This window comes from Sphaeramia orbicularis, chromosome 10 (assembly GCF_902148855.1).
Source record: "Sphaeramia orbicularis chromosome 10, fSphaOr1.1, whole genome shotgun sequence".
NCBI classification, from domain to species: Eukaryota; Metazoa; Chordata; class Actinopteri; order Kurtiformes; family Apogonidae; genus Sphaeramia; species Sphaeramia orbicularis.
In genome coordinates, this window is record NC_043966.1 from 29,385,774 (window position 1) to 29,404,311 (window position 18,538).

At 40.4% G+C, this 18,538-nt stretch overlaps 2 protein-coding genes across 3 annotated transcripts; both read right to left on the minus strand.

The window, feature by feature from the left end:
* Window positions 1-184: 184 nt before the first annotated feature.
* On the minus strand, window positions 185-4,342 carry LOC115426949 (uncharacterized). Of its 2 annotated transcripts, XM_030145239.1 has the most exons (4): window positions 3,295-4,342; window positions 2,283-2,342; window positions 1,107-1,209; window positions 185-828 (listed from the first exon to the last, which is right to left on the minus strand). In XM_030145239.1, the coding sequence occupies exons 1-4, from the start codon at window positions 3,514-3,516 to the stop codon at window positions 473-475; spliced, it is 741 nt and encodes a 246-aa protein (XP_030001099.1). In that variant the 5' UTR covers window positions 3,517-4,342; the 3' UTR covers window positions 185-472. The 2 variants fall into 2 exon arrangements, with proteins under 2 accessions (XP_030001099.1, XP_030001100.1); XM_030145240.1 differs by lacking the exon at window positions 2,283-2,342 and having other exon boundaries at window positions 3,295-4,341.
* A 167-nt stretch (window positions 4,343-4,509) lies between these two features.
* Window positions 4,510-17,822, minus strand: rnf20 (ring finger protein 20, E3 ubiquitin protein ligase). Its single transcript, XM_030145238.1, has 22 exons — window positions 17,726-17,822; window positions 17,155-17,335; window positions 16,976-17,044; window positions 16,765-16,863; window positions 16,491-16,638; window positions 15,372-15,557; window positions 15,135-15,250; window positions 14,902-15,048; window positions 14,530-14,604; window positions 14,293-14,412; window positions 13,025-13,204; window positions 12,811-12,946; window positions 12,397-12,518; window positions 12,063-12,219; window positions 11,598-11,940; window positions 10,097-10,214; window positions 9,792-9,941; window positions 9,484-9,696; window positions 8,444-8,569; window positions 8,214-8,354; window positions 6,533-6,637; window positions 4,510-5,283 (listed from the first exon to the last, which is right to left on the minus strand). The coding sequence occupies exons 2-22, from the start codon at window positions 17,323-17,325 to the stop codon at window positions 5,107-5,109; spliced, it is 3,099 nt and encodes a 1,032-aa protein (XP_030001098.1). The 5' UTR covers window positions 17,326-17,335; window positions 17,726-17,822; the 3' UTR covers window positions 4,510-5,106.
* Window positions 17,823-18,538: the final 716 nt, after the last annotated feature.

The following is an 18,538-nucleotide window of genomic DNA, read 5'->3' on the forward strand; positions in this document are numbered from 1 at the left end:
CTTCCAGATGAATGAGCAGCAGGCGCCGTCAAAAGTCAACGAGCCAGTTTCAGATGAAGACCAGATTAGAAAAAGTTCACTAGTGTGAATTTCCACATACTACTTGATCATTTCAGCATCTTAGAAAAGCTCAATCGAAGATACTACGTATACACCAACAGAAAACTTAATTGGAAATTTAAAGAATTGTGCAAAATCTGACTTTTTATTCTTATGCAGTTGTGAAACGACAAAACAGGCAGTTTATAATCTTTCTTCTTCTCAATAACTTTGTGCACCTGTTACAATTATTATTCACCTTAAAAAAAAAATCCATGTGCTTTGATTGTTTTGGCATTTGCACACAAACAAAACAGCATTTCTGATTAAAAATCCCAGAGATTATTTTATTTACCATAACAGTTTGACAGACACAAGAACCATCAGTGTCACTTTTTACCATCACCCCTTTACCGTCCACTTTTTTCTGTCACTATTCCGCTTTCCTCTTCTCCACCGCCTTCAGCCGGCCCTCCAAGCTGTTCAGCCGGACCTCCACCGCACTAGACTTCTCTGAACCAGAAGTGGCCAGGGTCAACAGGACGCATACCAGCACCAGGCCTGCCAGTCTCACTGCTGTGGTGTCCGCTGAGGCAGTCTTGTCGGTCACGATCAGTCCGAAAAACCAGAGCGCCAAGACGGTTCTCACCACCCAGAACACCTGCCTTACCACACCAATCAGCAGACGGAGAACGATGGACAGCACCCAGTAGCCAATGAGGGTCAGCAGACCCCACTGGGCTACTGCGGTCACACCCTCTGGGGTGAAGCGAGGCAACGTCAGTGTAGCTGTGGAGGAAGGAAACACGTTAAACTCATTGTACAATAGAAGAAAAGATGTTGATCACAGAATACAAAAGGATTAACTACTTGCACTTAAAAAGGAGTGGCAGGTAAATTGCTTGAGGGTGAGGCAAGTCTGCATATTTTCACTTGCAGCAGTTATATTTTTTGCCACAGACTGTTAGTTAAACTTCATACCAGCTTGCAGAAAGATAGAGGGTAAATGTAAAGCATGCAGCAAAGCTTAACACGTTCTGAAACTCAGAGGCCTTGCCGGTACCCACCGTCGAATCCTGTGACCCTGAGGATCTCTGTGACGTACACAGCGATGACATTTAGGCCACTGGCAGCTCCTTCAGCCAGGAATCGGATAGCCATTTCAAAAAACTGGTGGTGAACAGGAAGGGTGGAGACATGTTTAATAGCAAACAATGAAGAGAGGCAACATTCTTATCTCAGACACAAGCACATGAACACAATAAAAGACACTCATGCAGATACACAACATCAGTATAAAACCAGCTGTTGGTCAACTTGTCTTTACCGTTGACTAAAAGTGCTGTTAGACTGTAGTGTATTGTTGACTCGGACAAACAGCTGTACATAGAAATGACAGCTGGACAGTGCCCCTCACTATTCCTGTGCAGTCTTACGACCCACTCTGTAAAAATCACACAACACACATACACAGTGTAACCTCCACTGACAGACAAGGTCAAGGATAGCAGAGTGAGTTGGACAAGTGTCTTATCTGCACCTGTTGCACTACACACAGACTGGGCACTGTCAGAGTAAGACTGAGGCATCTGTTACTCCATGTCACAGAGAATTAAAACACACGTAATCGTGTTGGGTCCCATAAGGTTCACCTTTCCCAATGACATCAAAATCTGTATTCACTTAAATCAGACTAGCATAGATGGACGTGTAGAGGAGTTGATGCAGTTTATAAAAGGAAATGTAACAGCAGATTTAAGTGTCCCTGATTTTTTAACATAATAGCTGCAGATTACGGTTAAAAAGTACAGTTACATCTGTAATATGGTGCTGTTTTGGGGTTTGTGAAGGAAAATAAGTTAACAAAATGATCCAGGTTGAGTATTAAATCACATTTTTTGACTTTAGTCACTGGAAACTGAATCTTATAGGACCAAATTTACTACTAGAATGATGTTTTATCTTTTTTACTTATCCAAGGATGGCATTCTCTACATTCTATTGTGCAACAACTTCACTATTTCCTTTTATCTATCAGTTTTACCGTATTAAACAGAATGCTACCACTACAAGCTTATGCTGGATTGTGGTCTCACATGCACTTATCACTATGTACATACACTTTTTAACTACAATCATGCTCCTACACTGTATTAACTCTGTGACACTGACTAAACAGAGCCATTGAATAGGACTCTGTTTGAGGGCAGTCTAGATGGAGAAACACCCAGGAGGTTTCTTACCATAGCCACTTTATAGACGTTCTCCTGACCAAACAATGACTCAAGAAACAACACTGCACTCTGGGGAAAAGGGAACCACAGTGGAGTGGGAACAGCGAGACAGCAATGGATGTGTGTATGGGTGAGGGGGTTGCATGGATATAAGAAGACATGAAATGAGGGCAGAGAAGATGAGGGGGATCAGAGAAGAGATTAACAAGTTGAGGGGCAAGAGGAGGTGGATGTATGTGAAGGGTGGAAAAGGTTAAGAGGGGAAAAAATGGATGGAAAAAAAAAAAGAGGACAGCCAGGGTTAAAGAAGTAACAATTAGTGATCAGGTACAGCTCAGAATAAAGCAGAGTAAACCAGTGGTTCCCAACCTTTTTTGTCTCCTGACCCCATTTTAACATCACAAATTTCTGGCAACCCCAGACGTTCAAAACTGAGACTTTTTTTTTTTTTTTGGCTGAAATTTATTTGTTTTTGATCATGTAATAGTTTGCTATAGTATGTTGCAAATAAACATTAATTTTAGACGACATTTAGTCTATATAATGTATATTATTCTGGACGGAGGCAGAAAAGCCAGGTGTAGATTACTGCACAAAGTGAGAATTTGATTTTCCTTGGTCAGGATATGTACAGTCAGTCCAGCTGTGATTTACAAGGCTGACAATTAATACTGAACAAACAAGAACTCAAACTATGAATTATGAAAAAGCTGCAGCATCTGAAACTGACCACAATGAACATTTGAAAGATAAACAGAACCACAGTGCTTCAGTTTCAGCTTCACAGTTTGTCATGTCTTTTATGGATTGGGATTGTCTGTCAACTCAGCAGAGATTTTTATTTGTAAGTTTTTTTTTTTAATTTATCAATTACTAGAAATTTCAGGCGACCCCATGGTTGAAAAACACTGGAGTAAACAGTGTTAGATAATAGCAGCAAGTATTGATATTTAAGAAAAGAGGAGGGGGGAGAGGGGCAGTGAGACCCCCCTCTGAGGTGATGCGCCTCCTCTGACTGTACCTCCACAACTGACCGCACCACGCCGGTTCCCAACACGGACTCTGCGTACCGGTGGATCTCCTGGCAGGTTCCGGTGATCACGGTGCGGAGGGTGACCGGTGGGCTCTCCTGCACCGGCTTGGCCTGCTCGGCTCCGGCCCAGCCGAGCACCAACACATGGAGGAGCAAAAACCGAGCCATGGCACATCCACCGCGCCCACACCCCGACGCACGGAGAGCCATTGTCTAGGGGAGTTCAGAGGAGGAGGAAGAAAAAACGAGTCTGGAATATATGTGCACAGGTTAGATCTGCGGTGTAGAGCAGGTTTTGCAGCCTGTGATCAGTGACTCACACAGGCTTGGAAATCTGACTTAAAAATGGCTTCTGTTCACAGCAGTCAAAGGCTACTATGCGATGTTAAATCAACATGATGGGAAAACGTGATACAAAGTGTGCCAACGGAGGCTGATTCTATTAAACCATCAACAAATTAGACAAAAAAAAAAAAACCCAATAGGCTATAAAACGCGAATGACTTCAAAAATGATCTAATCTAAATGCGAGGATTTAATTACAAACTTGGCTGGCGTTACAAATATCCAATCCAGGACCGATCCGTTCCGCTCCGTTAAGGACAGTCCAGCTTTAACTCAGTCTATATTTGGTAAGAAATAGAGAAACCAACACGGTGGAGATGGCTGCTCCTCAGTAAAGACGCAGTGAGAGAAAAAAAAAAAAAAAAAAAAAGTGGGTTGTGAGAAATTCGGAACCGAAATGCAATGCGTCCTGAAGTTTCTTGCCTGGCGGAGCTTTGCGCGTAAAAGGAGACGCGGTGACGTTGCGCTGACCACGAGTCTCCTAAAGCCTCTTATTCCAGCTCTGAGCCCCACGCCACTTAAGTTTTAGCCTCCTTTGTCTCTGAACATGCATCAAATGCGATGGATTATGTTGCACAATCATAAAGTCTCTTGTCGCCCTTCGCGCATGGCACTCCCTTCCTTTCAGCGAATTTCTTTCTAACGACCAACGACTCTGAGCGGTTTTCCAGAGTCAGGATCTGAACAAGAGGAGGGAGGAGGAGGGAGGAGGAGGGGGGGGGGGGGGAGGGGGGAGAGAAGAGACCTGGGCGAGGATCAACATAGATTTGCACACTGGGATTTGTGGTTTACTAAATGATGAGATAATTCAGATTTATTTGTCATTCAGGTGATGATCGTGTTGAAATGACACAAAAGTGAACTTGTGAAATCAGTTTTAATAACACAATAACAGCATCACTTCAAGATCTTACAGGATTCAGGACAGATTGGAGCAGGAAGAGACTGTTCTCAAATAAAAAAAAAAAAAAAAAGAAAACAATGACATACAGTATGTACATAAACGCCCACGTTTTACAAATGTTCACTATATTAGGAGCAATGCTGTTTTCTCTGTACTATTTTTGTGTGCTGGTTTGTGTAATTGCTTGTTTTCCCACATACACACACATACACACACACACCCACACACTCAGAGAAACACACAAAGTTCTGTATGTGATGCCAAGAGAATCATATTTCTCTGTATTTCTTCCTGCATCCTAATTCGTACATGAAGAAGCTGATACTGGATAGAAGATGCATTCAAATATTGTAAAAAAAAAAAAAAAAAAAAAAAAAAGAAAATAGCATCAGTTCAGGACGCCTTACAAGGCTGGAATGAGTGGACTCTCACACTGATACTGTCCTGTACTCAGACTAGGACGGGACTGGACACAGTGGTGAGTCTTGCTCCAGGCAGCCCCCCCACCCCCCACTCTTCCATCCCCAGTATTAGTGAGGATACTGTGCGTCTTAGCCGATATAAATGCGATGGAAGTCATTTGCTCCGAAGGCGGCGTTGCATTTGGGGCACTTCCTCTGGCGAGTGTCGTAGCGTGTCTTGACGCACTCGAAGCAGAAGACGTGAAAGCACTTGGTCAGTACTGCATCCTTCACTCGAGAGTTGCAGCACGGGCACGTTAGACGAGCCTGCAGGGGAGAGAGGGGGAGGACGAGGGAGCCAGAGAGAGAGAGGGTCTGAATAGCTTGAACAACAACCGGAGCAGCCATTCTGTCCTGAACTGAATGGGTCTTAATGAGTGGACACAAATATCTAGGCCAACTAAGTACATGTGATTCAAGAGACTGGCCTTCAAGCTCCACTGTACTTCACCAGCAATAGACTACATCCTATAAAGAGCTTCTATAAGCCCTAGACGTGTGTTTTTCTGTTCATTTTATGCCACCAGCACAAGTAACGAAGTAACCTATTACTGAAAAACACCAAGAAAAGGCCGATAATGACATGAACAAAGAGGCTGAATCAGTCAAATCTCAAAAGGTGGAAAATGATGAAACATGACATTTGCGTTGGCATCATCCAGCTGTTTTTACACAAGTGAAAGGAGATAGTTACATATACTTCAAATGATTGCAATAATGTGATTATGTAATAACTGACAGGCCTAGAGCTGCCTCTCCTAAAAGATGAGTGTTCTGTTTGGTCTGTTCAGCTCAGAGTCTGTGTGCAGGGCTTTTGGTCTTCTTGCCCTGAAAATGTCATTGTTCTGACTGTGGTGATGGTACATGATAATGAAACAAAAATGCAAGATACTACGAACATCGGTGTCACTAAAACCAGTGGAATTGGAAATTATTCAGGGTTCTTACACATTTTTCAAGATCAAAATTTGAGCACTTTTAAGGGTCATTTAAATTTTTCCAGCACAGCTCCTTATCACTGGGATAAAATGCAAATCTACAGGAATATATACACTCATGATTATTTTTTTCACTTTTTATCGCAATGATGTACATTGTATTATGCTATTAACAGCTATAATTATATTCAATAATAGCAAAAAGTTTAGAAACTAAAGGAGAACAAAGTTTTATCCAAATAAAGGGAAGCCACTTGGTGTTCTTAAGGCACACTCAAACCGAACTAAAGATTAAGATAAAAAATTTACCCGGAGTTGACCTGAGAACACATTTTCTTTTTTGACAGTTTTATTTTTCAAAATGTATCACCTCTGTAAGTAACTTTGGTTTTCCATAACCTGGCAGAGTTAAAATTAAAAATGAATCATATCATAGAGTTATAATTGCAAGCACTTAAACTAAAATTCAAGCACTTTCCAGACCATGAAAACACAACATTGAAATTCAAGCATTTTCAAGGATTTCAAGCACCTGTACAAACCCTGTTATTATTAATTTTTCTGTAACATCAACTCACCTTGTACTCATTGATTTCTTCATTTAGAATCTCATCTCCGTTGCTGATTTTCTCAGCTGGCTTCTTGGCCTTCTCAATCTTTCTCCGAAGTTTGGATATGTCCTCCTGAAACACAGAGGTGAGAGCTGTGAATGAAAGAAGCCTGACACATTCCTCATTTGGCTTTTATTCCACCTCTTCTCAATGCAATGTATGTATAGCACAGGGGGAATGGAAGTGTGGAATTTCTTGTTGCTTCATTAGCCCAAAAAAATACTGAAAGTGCAAATAACAATTCTGCTTAAAGAGGAAGGAAAAGAGAAGGGTCAAACCACTAATCTTAATTAATAAACGTCATCTCATGGGTCTTATGATAGTCGGACTAAAACTAATTTGTGTTTCCTCTCTTAACTGCATTAAAATACTTTATCTTTAGGATTTATCTTCATTACTGTAGATCAGCAATAACTAGAACAACTAATCCATGTACAGGATGTAAAAATGCAACTTCTTTCTAAGAATGCTCAGCTGTGTTATTATTATTATATCAAATACACAATGAAGATCACAGCACACATCCTTTCAAAACAGTTGTATAACTATATATTACGTAATATCCTAAAAACTGCACTGATCAATTTTCGTGGACACTGTTTTCCCTTCTCTGCTTTTTAAAGCCCAGTTTCACAATAAATAGTTTCTCTTTCACGTCACAATAAAACTCCTTTAGGATGGTGCAAGAAAATGTCGCAGAGGTGTGAACCAGCATGTCTCAGCTCGACTCAGTTACCTGTGATTTAGCTTTTGTCAAGCTGCCAGTGCCTGGTTTTAGAACCTGGTATTATTAGTTAGCTATTATCAGATGTTCCCTGATGAACAGTGTGTAGATAGTTCATGTACTTTAGATCCACTGGTCTATCTGATGCATTAAGTCAGGAGTGACTGGACAAACACTGACTTGGAAGATGTACTGATTTTGGTGACTGAGCTCACTGTGACCTCAAAAAACATGTGTTTGGCCAAAAATACCTAATATGACAAAAAAAATCATGTGATGACATTTTCTTCCAAATGGTCAAAGGTCAGCTTTACTCCTGAGACTGATATCTCTAGAATGCTTTGATTGATTTTTTTTTCAAACTGTGAACAAACATCAATTTGAAAGACATGTCTAGCTTTTGGATGTCAAAGATCAATATCATAGTCGTGGATAGTACATGAATTTGATTAACTTACATTTCTTATTTTCTGATTAGAGACAGAACATCAACTCCTCTCATGGATGCACACAGCATGGAAAAAAGGTTTGGGACATCCTTAAACTTTTACACAATCTTAAATATTATGATGAAATATTTTCAGATTTTTTTAAGCTTTCAAAAGGTGTGGCTGCATCAGACAGACACAAACAAATGTAAATGATTTTTTGGTTTATTGTTAACAAGAAAAAATAACAAAACTAAATTGTTGACAGTTTCAATATGTCATACCCTGGATGTGCTTCATTATCTTGCTGAAACATCCAGTTTTGACTTAATCAGAACAGTGGACGTGCAGAAGGAGCATGCGGGTTTGGAGAATGGAACAATACTTGGCAGAGTTCAATGACTCAAGAGTGATTCTTAATGTAATACATGACAAGTGCAAGGTGTGTCCAAAAACATTTTTCCACCATTGTATACTTTGTCTTTAGTGTGGTTACCTGTGCTCGTCGGGCGTTGAAAGACTCTTTCTCCCTGGAGATACTGTTTTCTACAACCTCCTCTCTGACCAAGTTGAGCCTCTGCTGAACCTGCTCCAGCTGAGTCCTCACCTCCTCCGACAGCAGTGCCGACTCCTGAGCCTGAAGACCAAACAAGTGGCAAGACCTCAATGTCAGTGTGTTTAATCTGCTGCTGAGGTTCTGTTCTGCATCGTGAAGTCTTACTGTACCTTGCGTTTGTTCATGTCCAAAGCTTGTGTCCTTAGTGCCAACTCTCTCTCTGCAGTGCTGATGGTACCCTGCAGGAGGCGCTCCTTTTCCTCAAGCTTCCTCACAACTTGCAGCTGTGCATCAACCTACCAAATTTAAAGAACACAGTCCCAAAAAATTATGAAAGAAAACAAAGACTCCTCACATTAGACAAGATAAATGTGAAAGGAGCAGGGGTTACAAGAGTATCAAGTACTTTTGGTTTCACAATGACATTTTTTTTGTGAAATGGCATAGAGCAGTGATTCTCAACCGGTGGGTCGTGACCCAAAAGTGGGTCACAAACCTGTTTTCAGTGGGTCGTCAGCCTGTGCAAGAAATAATGCTAAGAAACATATCCTGTGCTGAGCATTGCCCATTCACACTCCCCAACAGTAGGTGGCGGTAATGCGCTGTAATACTAATTAACACCACATATTTCACAGCCTAAAAGAAGACCCAAAAGTTTCCATTCATATCATGGCAAAACTCAGGTATTACACTGACTGCATCAGATATGGTTTTACCTACACTGAGGACAAAAACCTCAGTGTGCTTAATGCTTGAATAAGTGACTGAATATACTTTTAATTTTTAACTGAGTGCAGATTTGAGTTTTGCTTAAAATGTACCTAATTTAGTGTTAAAGGGATTATTTCCATATTTAGCATCACCACCTGCTGGTCAGTTTGGTTTATCATCATTAAACTTGTCTTTTGTGTTGGCATACTGTGATATTCTGTATTATCTCAGGTTCAAAACACACCATTTTTTTATGAAATAAATTTGAGAAGTTTAACTTTTATCAATTTGGGTTACGGCTTGTTATTGAGGGGTGATAGTGGGTCTTGAAGTCAAACCAGTTGAAAACCAATGATAAAGTATAGTAGGAGAATATTCACACATGGTTAAACCTGACAACAAGGAGTTATCACTGCAATTGAACAGTATGTCATAAAACAAGCCAGTACAAGCTCATATCCCTGTAGTTTACAGAATGTGAAGTTGCTTAGTGACTCACCTGAGTTTTTAAAGTGAGCAGCTGGTCAGCCAACTCCTCCTTCTCCTCTTTTAGGAGCTTATGGATCTGGTTGGACTTGATCCGCTCGCTCATCAGCTTGAAGTTGGCATCATCTTTTTCTCTGAGTTGCTGCATCAGACGGATATTTTGTTCCTGCATGTCCTCGAAGGCCTGGCCCGTCACGTCCATCTCACTGAGCAGTGCATCCTCCTCCTGCAGTGACGGCAGACAGACAATAAGAGTGAAAACAAAGACAGGGAAAGGGTTCGGTGTTTGCATAAATAAAATATTATCATCCACTCTCATACCTGTTTTGCAATAGAGAGCTTCTTGTTGAGGATGTCTATTTGTTCCTCCACAGAGCGGATCTTCCTAAGGGCCTCTTCATCTGCCATTTTCTTGCCCTCTCTCCTTTCTCTCTCCTCCAGTTCCCTCAGCCTTTGTCGCAACTCTTCTCCCTGAAATTAGCACATTTTTATTATGGAAATGCTACCATGACACTTTATAGAAATAAACTAAACTGCTGATAATACACTCATCACACCTATTTTGCAACACTGAGCAAATATCATAATAAGGATATCTATAATATGGGATGTGCAGTGCTGATCACCTCTGACTTAGCCTTCTTCTCTGCAGCCATGAGTTGGACTTTGTCCCTCTGCTCCTTTGGTGCAGAACGGTACATGTCCAACAAAAGCTTCATCTCCCTCTGGGACTCCTGGGCTTTCCTGGACAGTAACAGTTGACAATTTTATTCACCACAATCACCAACGACATCAATATTAACAAACAAACTAGCAAACAGATATTTTTATTAATGGATTTCTGACCGTGAAATTGTAGGAACCAAGTATATACACAAAACGATTAGCTTATGTATGGTCTAACGGAGTACCTCTTTTGGTTAATATAAAGAAGCCTTCTGTTAGGATACATGTTTGTATATGTGCCCCTCAACCACGTTTCGCTTAAAACTGACTGCTTGTGTTGTGATTTTCATTACTTTCAGCTGTAGTTGTGCATAGGTTTCATTTAATTTGTGCTGTGTCAGTGCTTTAGAAAGGTCTGACTCCACCTATTCAGTCTGAAATAGCAAGAAAAAAACTATCTGGCTTGTTTGTAGTTCTTTAAACAATCATAACTGTCTTAAGTGATGCTAAACTCATGGTTCAGGAACAGCGCATTTACAAAATAGTGACAATGGGGGTTGGCTGTTTGTTACATTTGGACATGGAGAAACAAGCTGGGATGGTTAAAGAAGGCTTAAGGCCTGATAAAGAAAATCAGAGGTCCTCTCTTCCTGCAAACTTTCATCAACCCTTGCCATGTTCAGTGTGTAGTTGTAGTTTGGAGGTTATTGTAATTTCCCAAAGTGAGGTGGACTATAAAAATGGAAATTTATAGTTGGCGGGAGGAGTGTTGACTGAACTAGTCATCTAATGATAGGATTATTACAACAAACTGCTTTCAGAGTTCTGAGAGATTCCAGATTTCAGAGAGATTATTACCACAGTGCAAAGCTGAAATAGTTTTCAACTTCCACAACTCTTTAGGCCATAAGCCTCCATTCTATCAATAGGTTATTCACAGTTCTAGTTAATACATAAAGTTAGGGCTGCGCAATACTGTACATTTTTCCTGCAATATGCAGTATATTGTTAAATGCTAAAATCTAGGAGTTTTCACTGAATGAATAGCTTTTTTCGGGAAAAATGTATCATACTAGACTGACTGGGGTGATTTGATAAGGGAGTCGATCTGCATGACTTTATTTGTAAGAGTGGTGAACAGATTTGGGTCTTTGTCATCAAGGATAAGTTTTTGCATAAAATCATCCTTTCTGTAGTTCAGTAACTTTGCTGCAAACCTGCTGAAAAACTACTAAACCTACTATCTTACTAATCTGCTGAAAGAATGTAACTTCAGTGAATCAAACCTTGTTCTGCACATTTTGAGCAATAATAAATATAGCTAAACGGATTGTAGAAGGAAGCCATAACAGTAAATACAAATTAAAAGACTAAAATATCCATTACAGAGCTCATGGAACCTCAGTCATCTATTCATGAAAATAATAAAAGGAAACAGTATCTCAGTTCTAGATGACTTACTTGAGCTCTGCTCGGACTATCTTCAGCTGCTCCATCTCCTTCCTCTTTGACCCTCCCACCATGGACAGGCGTTCTGCTGCCGACTCCTCAGGTTGGCTGCTGCTGCTCCCAGGTTTCTCCTTCTCCTCCTTTATCACACTGCTGCTGCTGCTGCTGCTACTCCCACTGCTACGGGTCGGCCTTTCTCTCTCCTTTTCCTTCTCCTTCTCCCGCTCTCTGTCTTTTTCCTCTTTTTTTACAATGTCCTTCTCCTTCTTTTCCTCCTTCTCTTTCTTCTCCTCTTTCTCCTCCTCCTTGACTGTGGCCTCAGGTTCAACTCCAGGCTCGGTTTTTACTGAGGCACCTAAACACAGACAGGACACATTGAGGGAGGACAATCCAACTGTATCTTGAAAACATTGTGCGATCAAAAAATAGTTGAGCATAATTCAATAAATGAAAGTTATTTCATATTTAATTTGTTACCGGTGCTGCTTGGTGTAGAGGAGCCGTTGTCAGGTTCTGTCTTGACTACAGGCTCCCCAGAAACTGCTGGTGTTGAAGGAGAGGTGGTCTCCTCCTTCACATCCATCTCTGTGCTTGACTGTGATTGGAGGATGGCGCTGCCTTTGGATGAACGGACCTGCGGCAACATCAGAATGTGTGATGAAGTTTAGAGCTACTATTTTGGATTGTGTTTCTCTGGCTTTTCTCACATTGAAAACCTGGGCCAAGTTCAGATTTATTGCTCAGATCTGACTGGTTTTACTCCTTCTGTCCTGTAGTCTGAACACAGCCTTGTTATCCCATTCTGACCCACCTGGTTTAGCTCAGCTTGGGTCTCCCTCAGTCTCATCTTGTATTTCACCACCTCTCCCTTCATCTGCTGGTTGTGGGTTTGTAGTGTGCTAATCAGGTGACGCATTTCCCTGTTGATGGGCCCTGAGAGACAAAGAGAGAACAGAAGACAATAGTGGTTAAAAAAAAACCAAACGCACATATGACAGGATTTGTGTAGCTTTAAACAAGGTATTACTTATAGAGTTAGTTATATTTTGAGGAAGGACACATTAATATCACCACACTAGGTGGGTGTGGTCTGATAAGTTCTTAACTGAGTGCACAATTTACAAAAACATTTACAAAACTAACTTTGCAAACAAGCCATTGTGAATCCAAGCTCTACTACCAGGATTCTCATTCACTGAAAAAAGCAAGAATCTCAATTATTTACCTGCTTGTTCATTGGCTGCGAGAGTCTGCTCAAATTCAATGCGCAACATTTCATATTCCTTCCTCACTTGAGCCAGTGTGTCTTCCAGCTGAAACACCTCTGTTCGAACCTTCCTCTGCAAAGCCACCTCATCATTCTGCACAAAGAAACATCAGCATAAGACAGATACCACACCAACTGTGACACATACTGACTCGTAAACACAGACACTTACCTCCATGTGCTCCAGCTGTCGAAGGCGTGCTGTTCTTGTAGTGTTGAGTCTAGCGCGGGTCTCATCTAACTGGGCCTTGAGGATCAGAGACTCATTGTAGAGTACTGAAAACTGGGACTGCAGACAGCGATACTCGGATGTCTCTTTTACCAAACCTTCTGCCCGACTCAACAACTCAGCCTGAGAGACAAAGAGAAAGAATGAGAGGCAGGAGGCCAAATAAACTAAAAATGTTTAACAGATCTAATGACTTGATAATAAGCTGAATGGCTCAAAAGAGAAACCCAATGCAGTTCATAGTAAATTGAGCTAATTTACAGGGTTACTATTATACACATTAAGATTTGCTAACCATATTTGTAGTTGAACACATCTATGACATGCTACAATATCGTCATTTGATTTAATGGGGCTTTAATACCTTTATGGGTGTTTTTCAATAGTTAAGCTACTTTGTATTGTATTGATTAACTGATAATTTCCCAATGGATCTATCTAAATTGACTTCCTGGTTAGGATTAGGTTTTTCAAATGATTTTTGTGTTTGTACATCATGTCCAGATCTAAAAAAAAAAAAACTGGAAAAGCAATTCTCACTTTTGAAAAAACTAAAGGTTGCCTGAGTAGGCAGAGAGAAGCTGGAATGCGTGTTACATGTGTACAGGTTATCCTGGTTTCTGACCACTACCTGCAGAGACACAGCCTCAGCCAAGTGACAGAACAGAAAAACAGACAATGGCAACAGAAGCAAAGTGTCGCACTTCTGGAGTCATGGACAATTTAGTGTTTTTTTTTTTTTTTTGTTTGTTTTTTTAAAGAAAGAATTCAATACACCTGGTAGTTAGGATGGCTGCAAAGTGGCTTCCCAAAACACACAGTGGAGCAACATTATGATGTAGTCAAACATAAAAACACAAGAAGTGTTTCTGATTTTGCAATTTTCATATTTACAAAATCCTCAACAAAATGTTTGGTTACTTATAACTAAGGCTAAGCTAATCATTACAGACTGTTACAGATTAAATTACTTCTTTGAGTTGCAGTGATCACAGACACTTGCACAAACAGCACTGAGTAATTAGAACCCAGGATACTTGTAGCTATTGTATAAACAATGGCATGGTTACATATATTTCTCTGCAACCCATGTAAATGCCATATCCCAAGTATGATCAACTTAGCATGAGTCTTAAAATCATGATACCAGTGTGTGTGAAGACAATTAAGAAAACATTTAACATAATGGTTCGTTGTAAATATAAGAGTACCTTCATGCTGTTGTTCTCCTGGTGGACATTCTGCAGGTCCTGTTGCAGCTTCTGCAACTCAATGAGGCGGTTATCAGCCAGCTCACGATTCTCCTCTAATTCACTGTTCATTTCTTCAAACTTGGAGGGAGAGAAGGAAATGAAGGAGAAATGTCACCAACTAGAAAAGTGAAAAGGGCATAAAAAGAAAACCTTAACACAATACTTTATCTAATATAACTGTAATCAGATCCTCACCTTTCTTTTGTTAATGGTGATGGTTCCACACACACTGCTGGCCTCCCCACACACCTTATAGCCTTTACTGTTCACCTGGGACATGACAGGGAGAGTCAGAACATATTTCAACCACAACATAGGATTTTACACTAAAGCAGCAGCAGCATCGACAGTGACCATCATTATCCTTAAAAGATTTGTTAAACTTACTTACGGGAGCTGACATGGGAATTTATGGTCAGTAAAAAGACAGGGTAAGGGGGAGGAAGTATAATAGAAGTTGAACTTCATCGCGCTCCTTTTGGAATATATTTTCTTTTTATATTGATTTTTCTTGTTGTATTGATTTTAAATGTTGATATTTGAAATAAACAACCAATCAATCCTCACCCTCTCCAGTATCTCAATCAGATGCGCATTGAGTCTGTTCTCTCTGCGTCGGATCTTCTCCATGTCCCACTGTAGCTCCTCAATCAGAGCCTGTAGCTCAGTGACACGCTGGTCCGCCTTGTTTGCTGCACGTCCCAGAGGCCGCGACTATACAAGACAAAGATGACTTATTTGCATTTTGGTAACCTTACAAAGGAAGCTGGACCTGCAAGGATATGACGTATAATTCCTACCTCACTGGTCATATGACTATGCTTCTGCTTTAAGTCCTCTGTCAGCTGCTGTAGTCGCTCATTTTCACTGGTCAGGAGGGAGTTGAGTTTAGACGCTGCCTGCCACAAACAACCCTCTGGAAAGACCAACAGCACTACTTTAAATTTATGAAGACTTTCCACTCATTTAATTATCTGCATTACTCCTTTGCACCAATGTCACCATATTCTTGCACAAAGCCTCTTTTGTGATTTTACCTGGTCCAAAGTCCATCTCAGCCTTAATTTGATCCACAGTGTTCCTAAGACACTCGTATATCTCTACCACACGACTGGCCTGCTTGTGGCTGGACTCCAACCTCTCTTGGAGTTCTGCTTCCATCTCCTCACTGCTGCTGCTGGCAAGTGTAGCCAGAAAGGAGTTTGTTGTCTCTCCTTGGTGGCCTGCAAGAAACAAGACAAAGAAAATATGGGTCTAAATTAAAGAAAAGATGTTGAAGCTGTATCATAATCTACTCAGACTGTTCTAGGGATACACACAGATTAAGCACGTTTAAACAAGAGGAAATTAAATCTTTATTTTTAACAAACTCCAACCAAGCAATAAATCCACTGTTCTACATAAAAACATACACATATATATATAGATATTGATATACACACTATAGCCTGTTGAGCTTGCTTACATTACATGAACGTAAAGAAAACTAAGACAATTTAACTTCTAGAAGACGCTATTTTTCTCTAAGAGGAGGAGATGCATTCTAGTCCAAACACCATACTATGACACACAAGCTTGGCGTTCTCTGATGAATTCTCAAGAATCTGAATAGTTTGCATTAGTGTTTACTGGCTCTATGTTGATTGTACTGAAGGGGGGGATATGATTGCATTTTGAGAACAGTGTTGTGATACAAGCAGGTATTTTCTTGTTTATATTTCAGAAATTGACTAGTTTTAATTTAGTTTTTCAGTTTTAATGAGAATGTCTTATGTACGTACGTTACAGTATGTAGAACAGAGATGAAAGGACTTGTGTAATATGTTTCTTAGGTTGGTTGGTTTAGGCTGCTTTAGAGTGGCCTATCAGAATCCTTCGTAGTGAGTTATGTATGTGCCTATGTATGAACAATTTTATAGCCTGCAGATGCTGTATGTTTAGACCTATTGCATAAGTTAAATAAAGTTGTCAAGGATTCTATTCTAAAATGTCTGTGCATTCTAGTTGCACTCCACCTCCCAAAAGCAGACTATTACAAAGCAAGAAAGCCTCATTACATTGTTTACATTTTGTATATTTTTTGTTGACATTGGCTTTTAGATTTCTTGATTCTTTTTAAGGACCACTAACACCCTGTTAAAATCCTCTGCCCTTACCTCTGTCCTTGGCCCTTTCCTGGTTGGAGTCTCCATCTGGTTCTGGAGTTTCTGGTTTCAAGCTGCGTCCCTCACCTGCTGGAGATTTCTCTGGTTCTCTGCTCGACTGGTCATAACGTCTGATGATCAGCCGAATGTTATCATCTAACTAAAAGTCAAGGAGCAAAAAATAGTGCACCACAAATCAATGTTTGCATCTATCAAGAAAGAAGACCACAATACTAAACATGAAACAATTTTTTAACTCAGTAAGTTTGAAACAGAGAGTGTCTACCTGGTTCCAATATCTATTGAGGATCAGTAGACTGGCATCATCAGTGGCCTGGCGAGTCTCCAATCTCTCAATTCGCTCTCGCAATTCATCTTCAATAACCTGAAAAGTAACAAGCCAAAAGATTCATTTTTATCCAAACAAGGAAGGATGGAAATGCTGCTTTTTATTTAATTCTCTAAAGGGTTTAAAAGAGTTTTATAGAATAATTTACCTGTCTCTGATCAAGAGATTCACCCAGCTTCCTGTTCTTTGCTTGGAGAGCTTTGATGTCTTGTTCCTCCTGAAACCGGGTTAGAGTCAACATGGAGCACATAAAAAGAGTTAACATAACAGATATACTTTGCACCTGGTGTTATTTAACAGAGGCACTGGTGGTTCCAAGTATCTCACCGAGTTGGACACTCCTCCCAGTTTGATGACCGTCTCCACCGCGGTGCTCCCCCCGGCAGCGGCGCTGACACCCGGTCCCCCATCCTCTCCTTCCCTCTCTCTACGCTTCTCTGGGGGTGCACCGGAGGACGAAGGACCGCTGGGGTCAGCAGGACGCTTCTGTCCCGACATCCTCAGACTCCTGGAACAAACACAGACATGAAAAAGCAGAATGTGACCGATGTGTAATGAGGGGGGTCTGGTGAATTCACGTTTTCTGTTTGGCGAATGAAGATCTTATGTTGGCCCTCATGCTGGCTGAGTGGTTTAAAATACTTTCCTTACAGATTATTCTGAAAACGTACTAACCTTCACAATATGATATCAAAAAACACGAAGTCGCAATGACCTCCTATAACATTTTAAAACGAACACAACCTGATTTAATCTGTCAGTGCACCGATAGCCGTTTGCTAATGCTAGCTTTGTACAGTGGTTGTACTGAGGAGAACACGTTTCCGACATACTCTTTGAATCATTTAATTTTCTCTTCAATGTCAGGACAACCAGTTCTACTTTACAAAAGTCTTACCAATTTTAGTGCAAAAATTTCAAGTGATAAACTGAATCAGTCTGTGGATGTTGATGTTGCGGTTCCTTGCCTCTCGGAAGCGGAAGTTGGATCGGTGTTGTGGGAGGGCCTTCAACTCCCATCGCGCCCCCTACTGGTGTGGAGGAAAGCTTTATCCTGACATCCTCAGTGTGTTTCATTACTGCCACCTTCAGTTTGGTCTTCATCTTGTTCTTGTAGTTTTATGGCGGTTGGCAAGCCAACTTATTGGAGCATTACCGCCATCAACTGGACTGGAGTGTGAACAGAGCTTTGGCAGAGAAGAAAAAAACAAAACAAAACAAAAAAACCAAAAACAAACAAAAAAACAACAAACAAACAAAAAAACAACAAAAAAAAACCCCAACCAAACAAACAAAAAAAAAATCCTTCCTATAATATCGATATCCCTTAAGTACTCTATACTATATTTATATGTGCATCCACCTTGACTCCCAAGAAGCCCCTGCAAAGAAAAATCAGTATGTTTCAGTTTCTTTAGTGCTGTAAATAATTTTCCACGTTGTACTGAATATGCCCACCTTCAGTTTTTCAGTGTGCATTAACTTAAATCCAACTTAAATTGTTCATGTTGTATTGCAGTCCTGAAGACCCCTCATAATCATAACTGTAATCATATTTTCTTGTCTTTGAAAATTCTCTCAGCACAGTCTTCTTCAGATCTTTTTCATAACGAAGAACACAAACATAAAATTGCCCATAAAGTTGGAATAATGTTGTTTCCATACACATTCTTCTTTTTATTCTTATTTATACACATGAGTAATCACCTTT

Coding starts and splice junctions, on each gene's coding strand:
- rnf20 (XM_030145238.1), bottom strand. CDS start 17,325: ATGTCGGGACAGAAGCGTCCTGCTGACCCCAGCGGTCCTTCGTCCTCC. Junction 14,413..14,529: donor TCACCATTAACAAAAGAAAG/GTGAGGATCTGA, acceptor TCTCCCTCCAAG/TTTGAAGAAATGAACAGTGA. Junction 13,205..14,292: donor AGGAGAACAACAGCATGAAG/GTACTCTTATAT, acceptor TTTGTCTCTCAG/GCTGAGTTGTTGAGTCGGGC.
- LOC115426949 (XM_030145239.1), bottom strand. CDS start 3,516: ATGGCTCTCCGTGCGTCGGGGTGTGGGCGCGGTGGATGTGCCATGGCT. Junction 2,343..3,294: donor TGGTGCGGTCAGTTGTGGAG/GTACAGTCAGAG, acceptor CCTTTTCCCCAG/AGTGCAGTGTTGTTTCTTGA. Junction 829..1,106: donor CAGGGTCACAGGATTCGACG/GTGGGTACCGGC, acceptor CTTCCTCCACAG/CTACACTGACGTTGCCTCGC.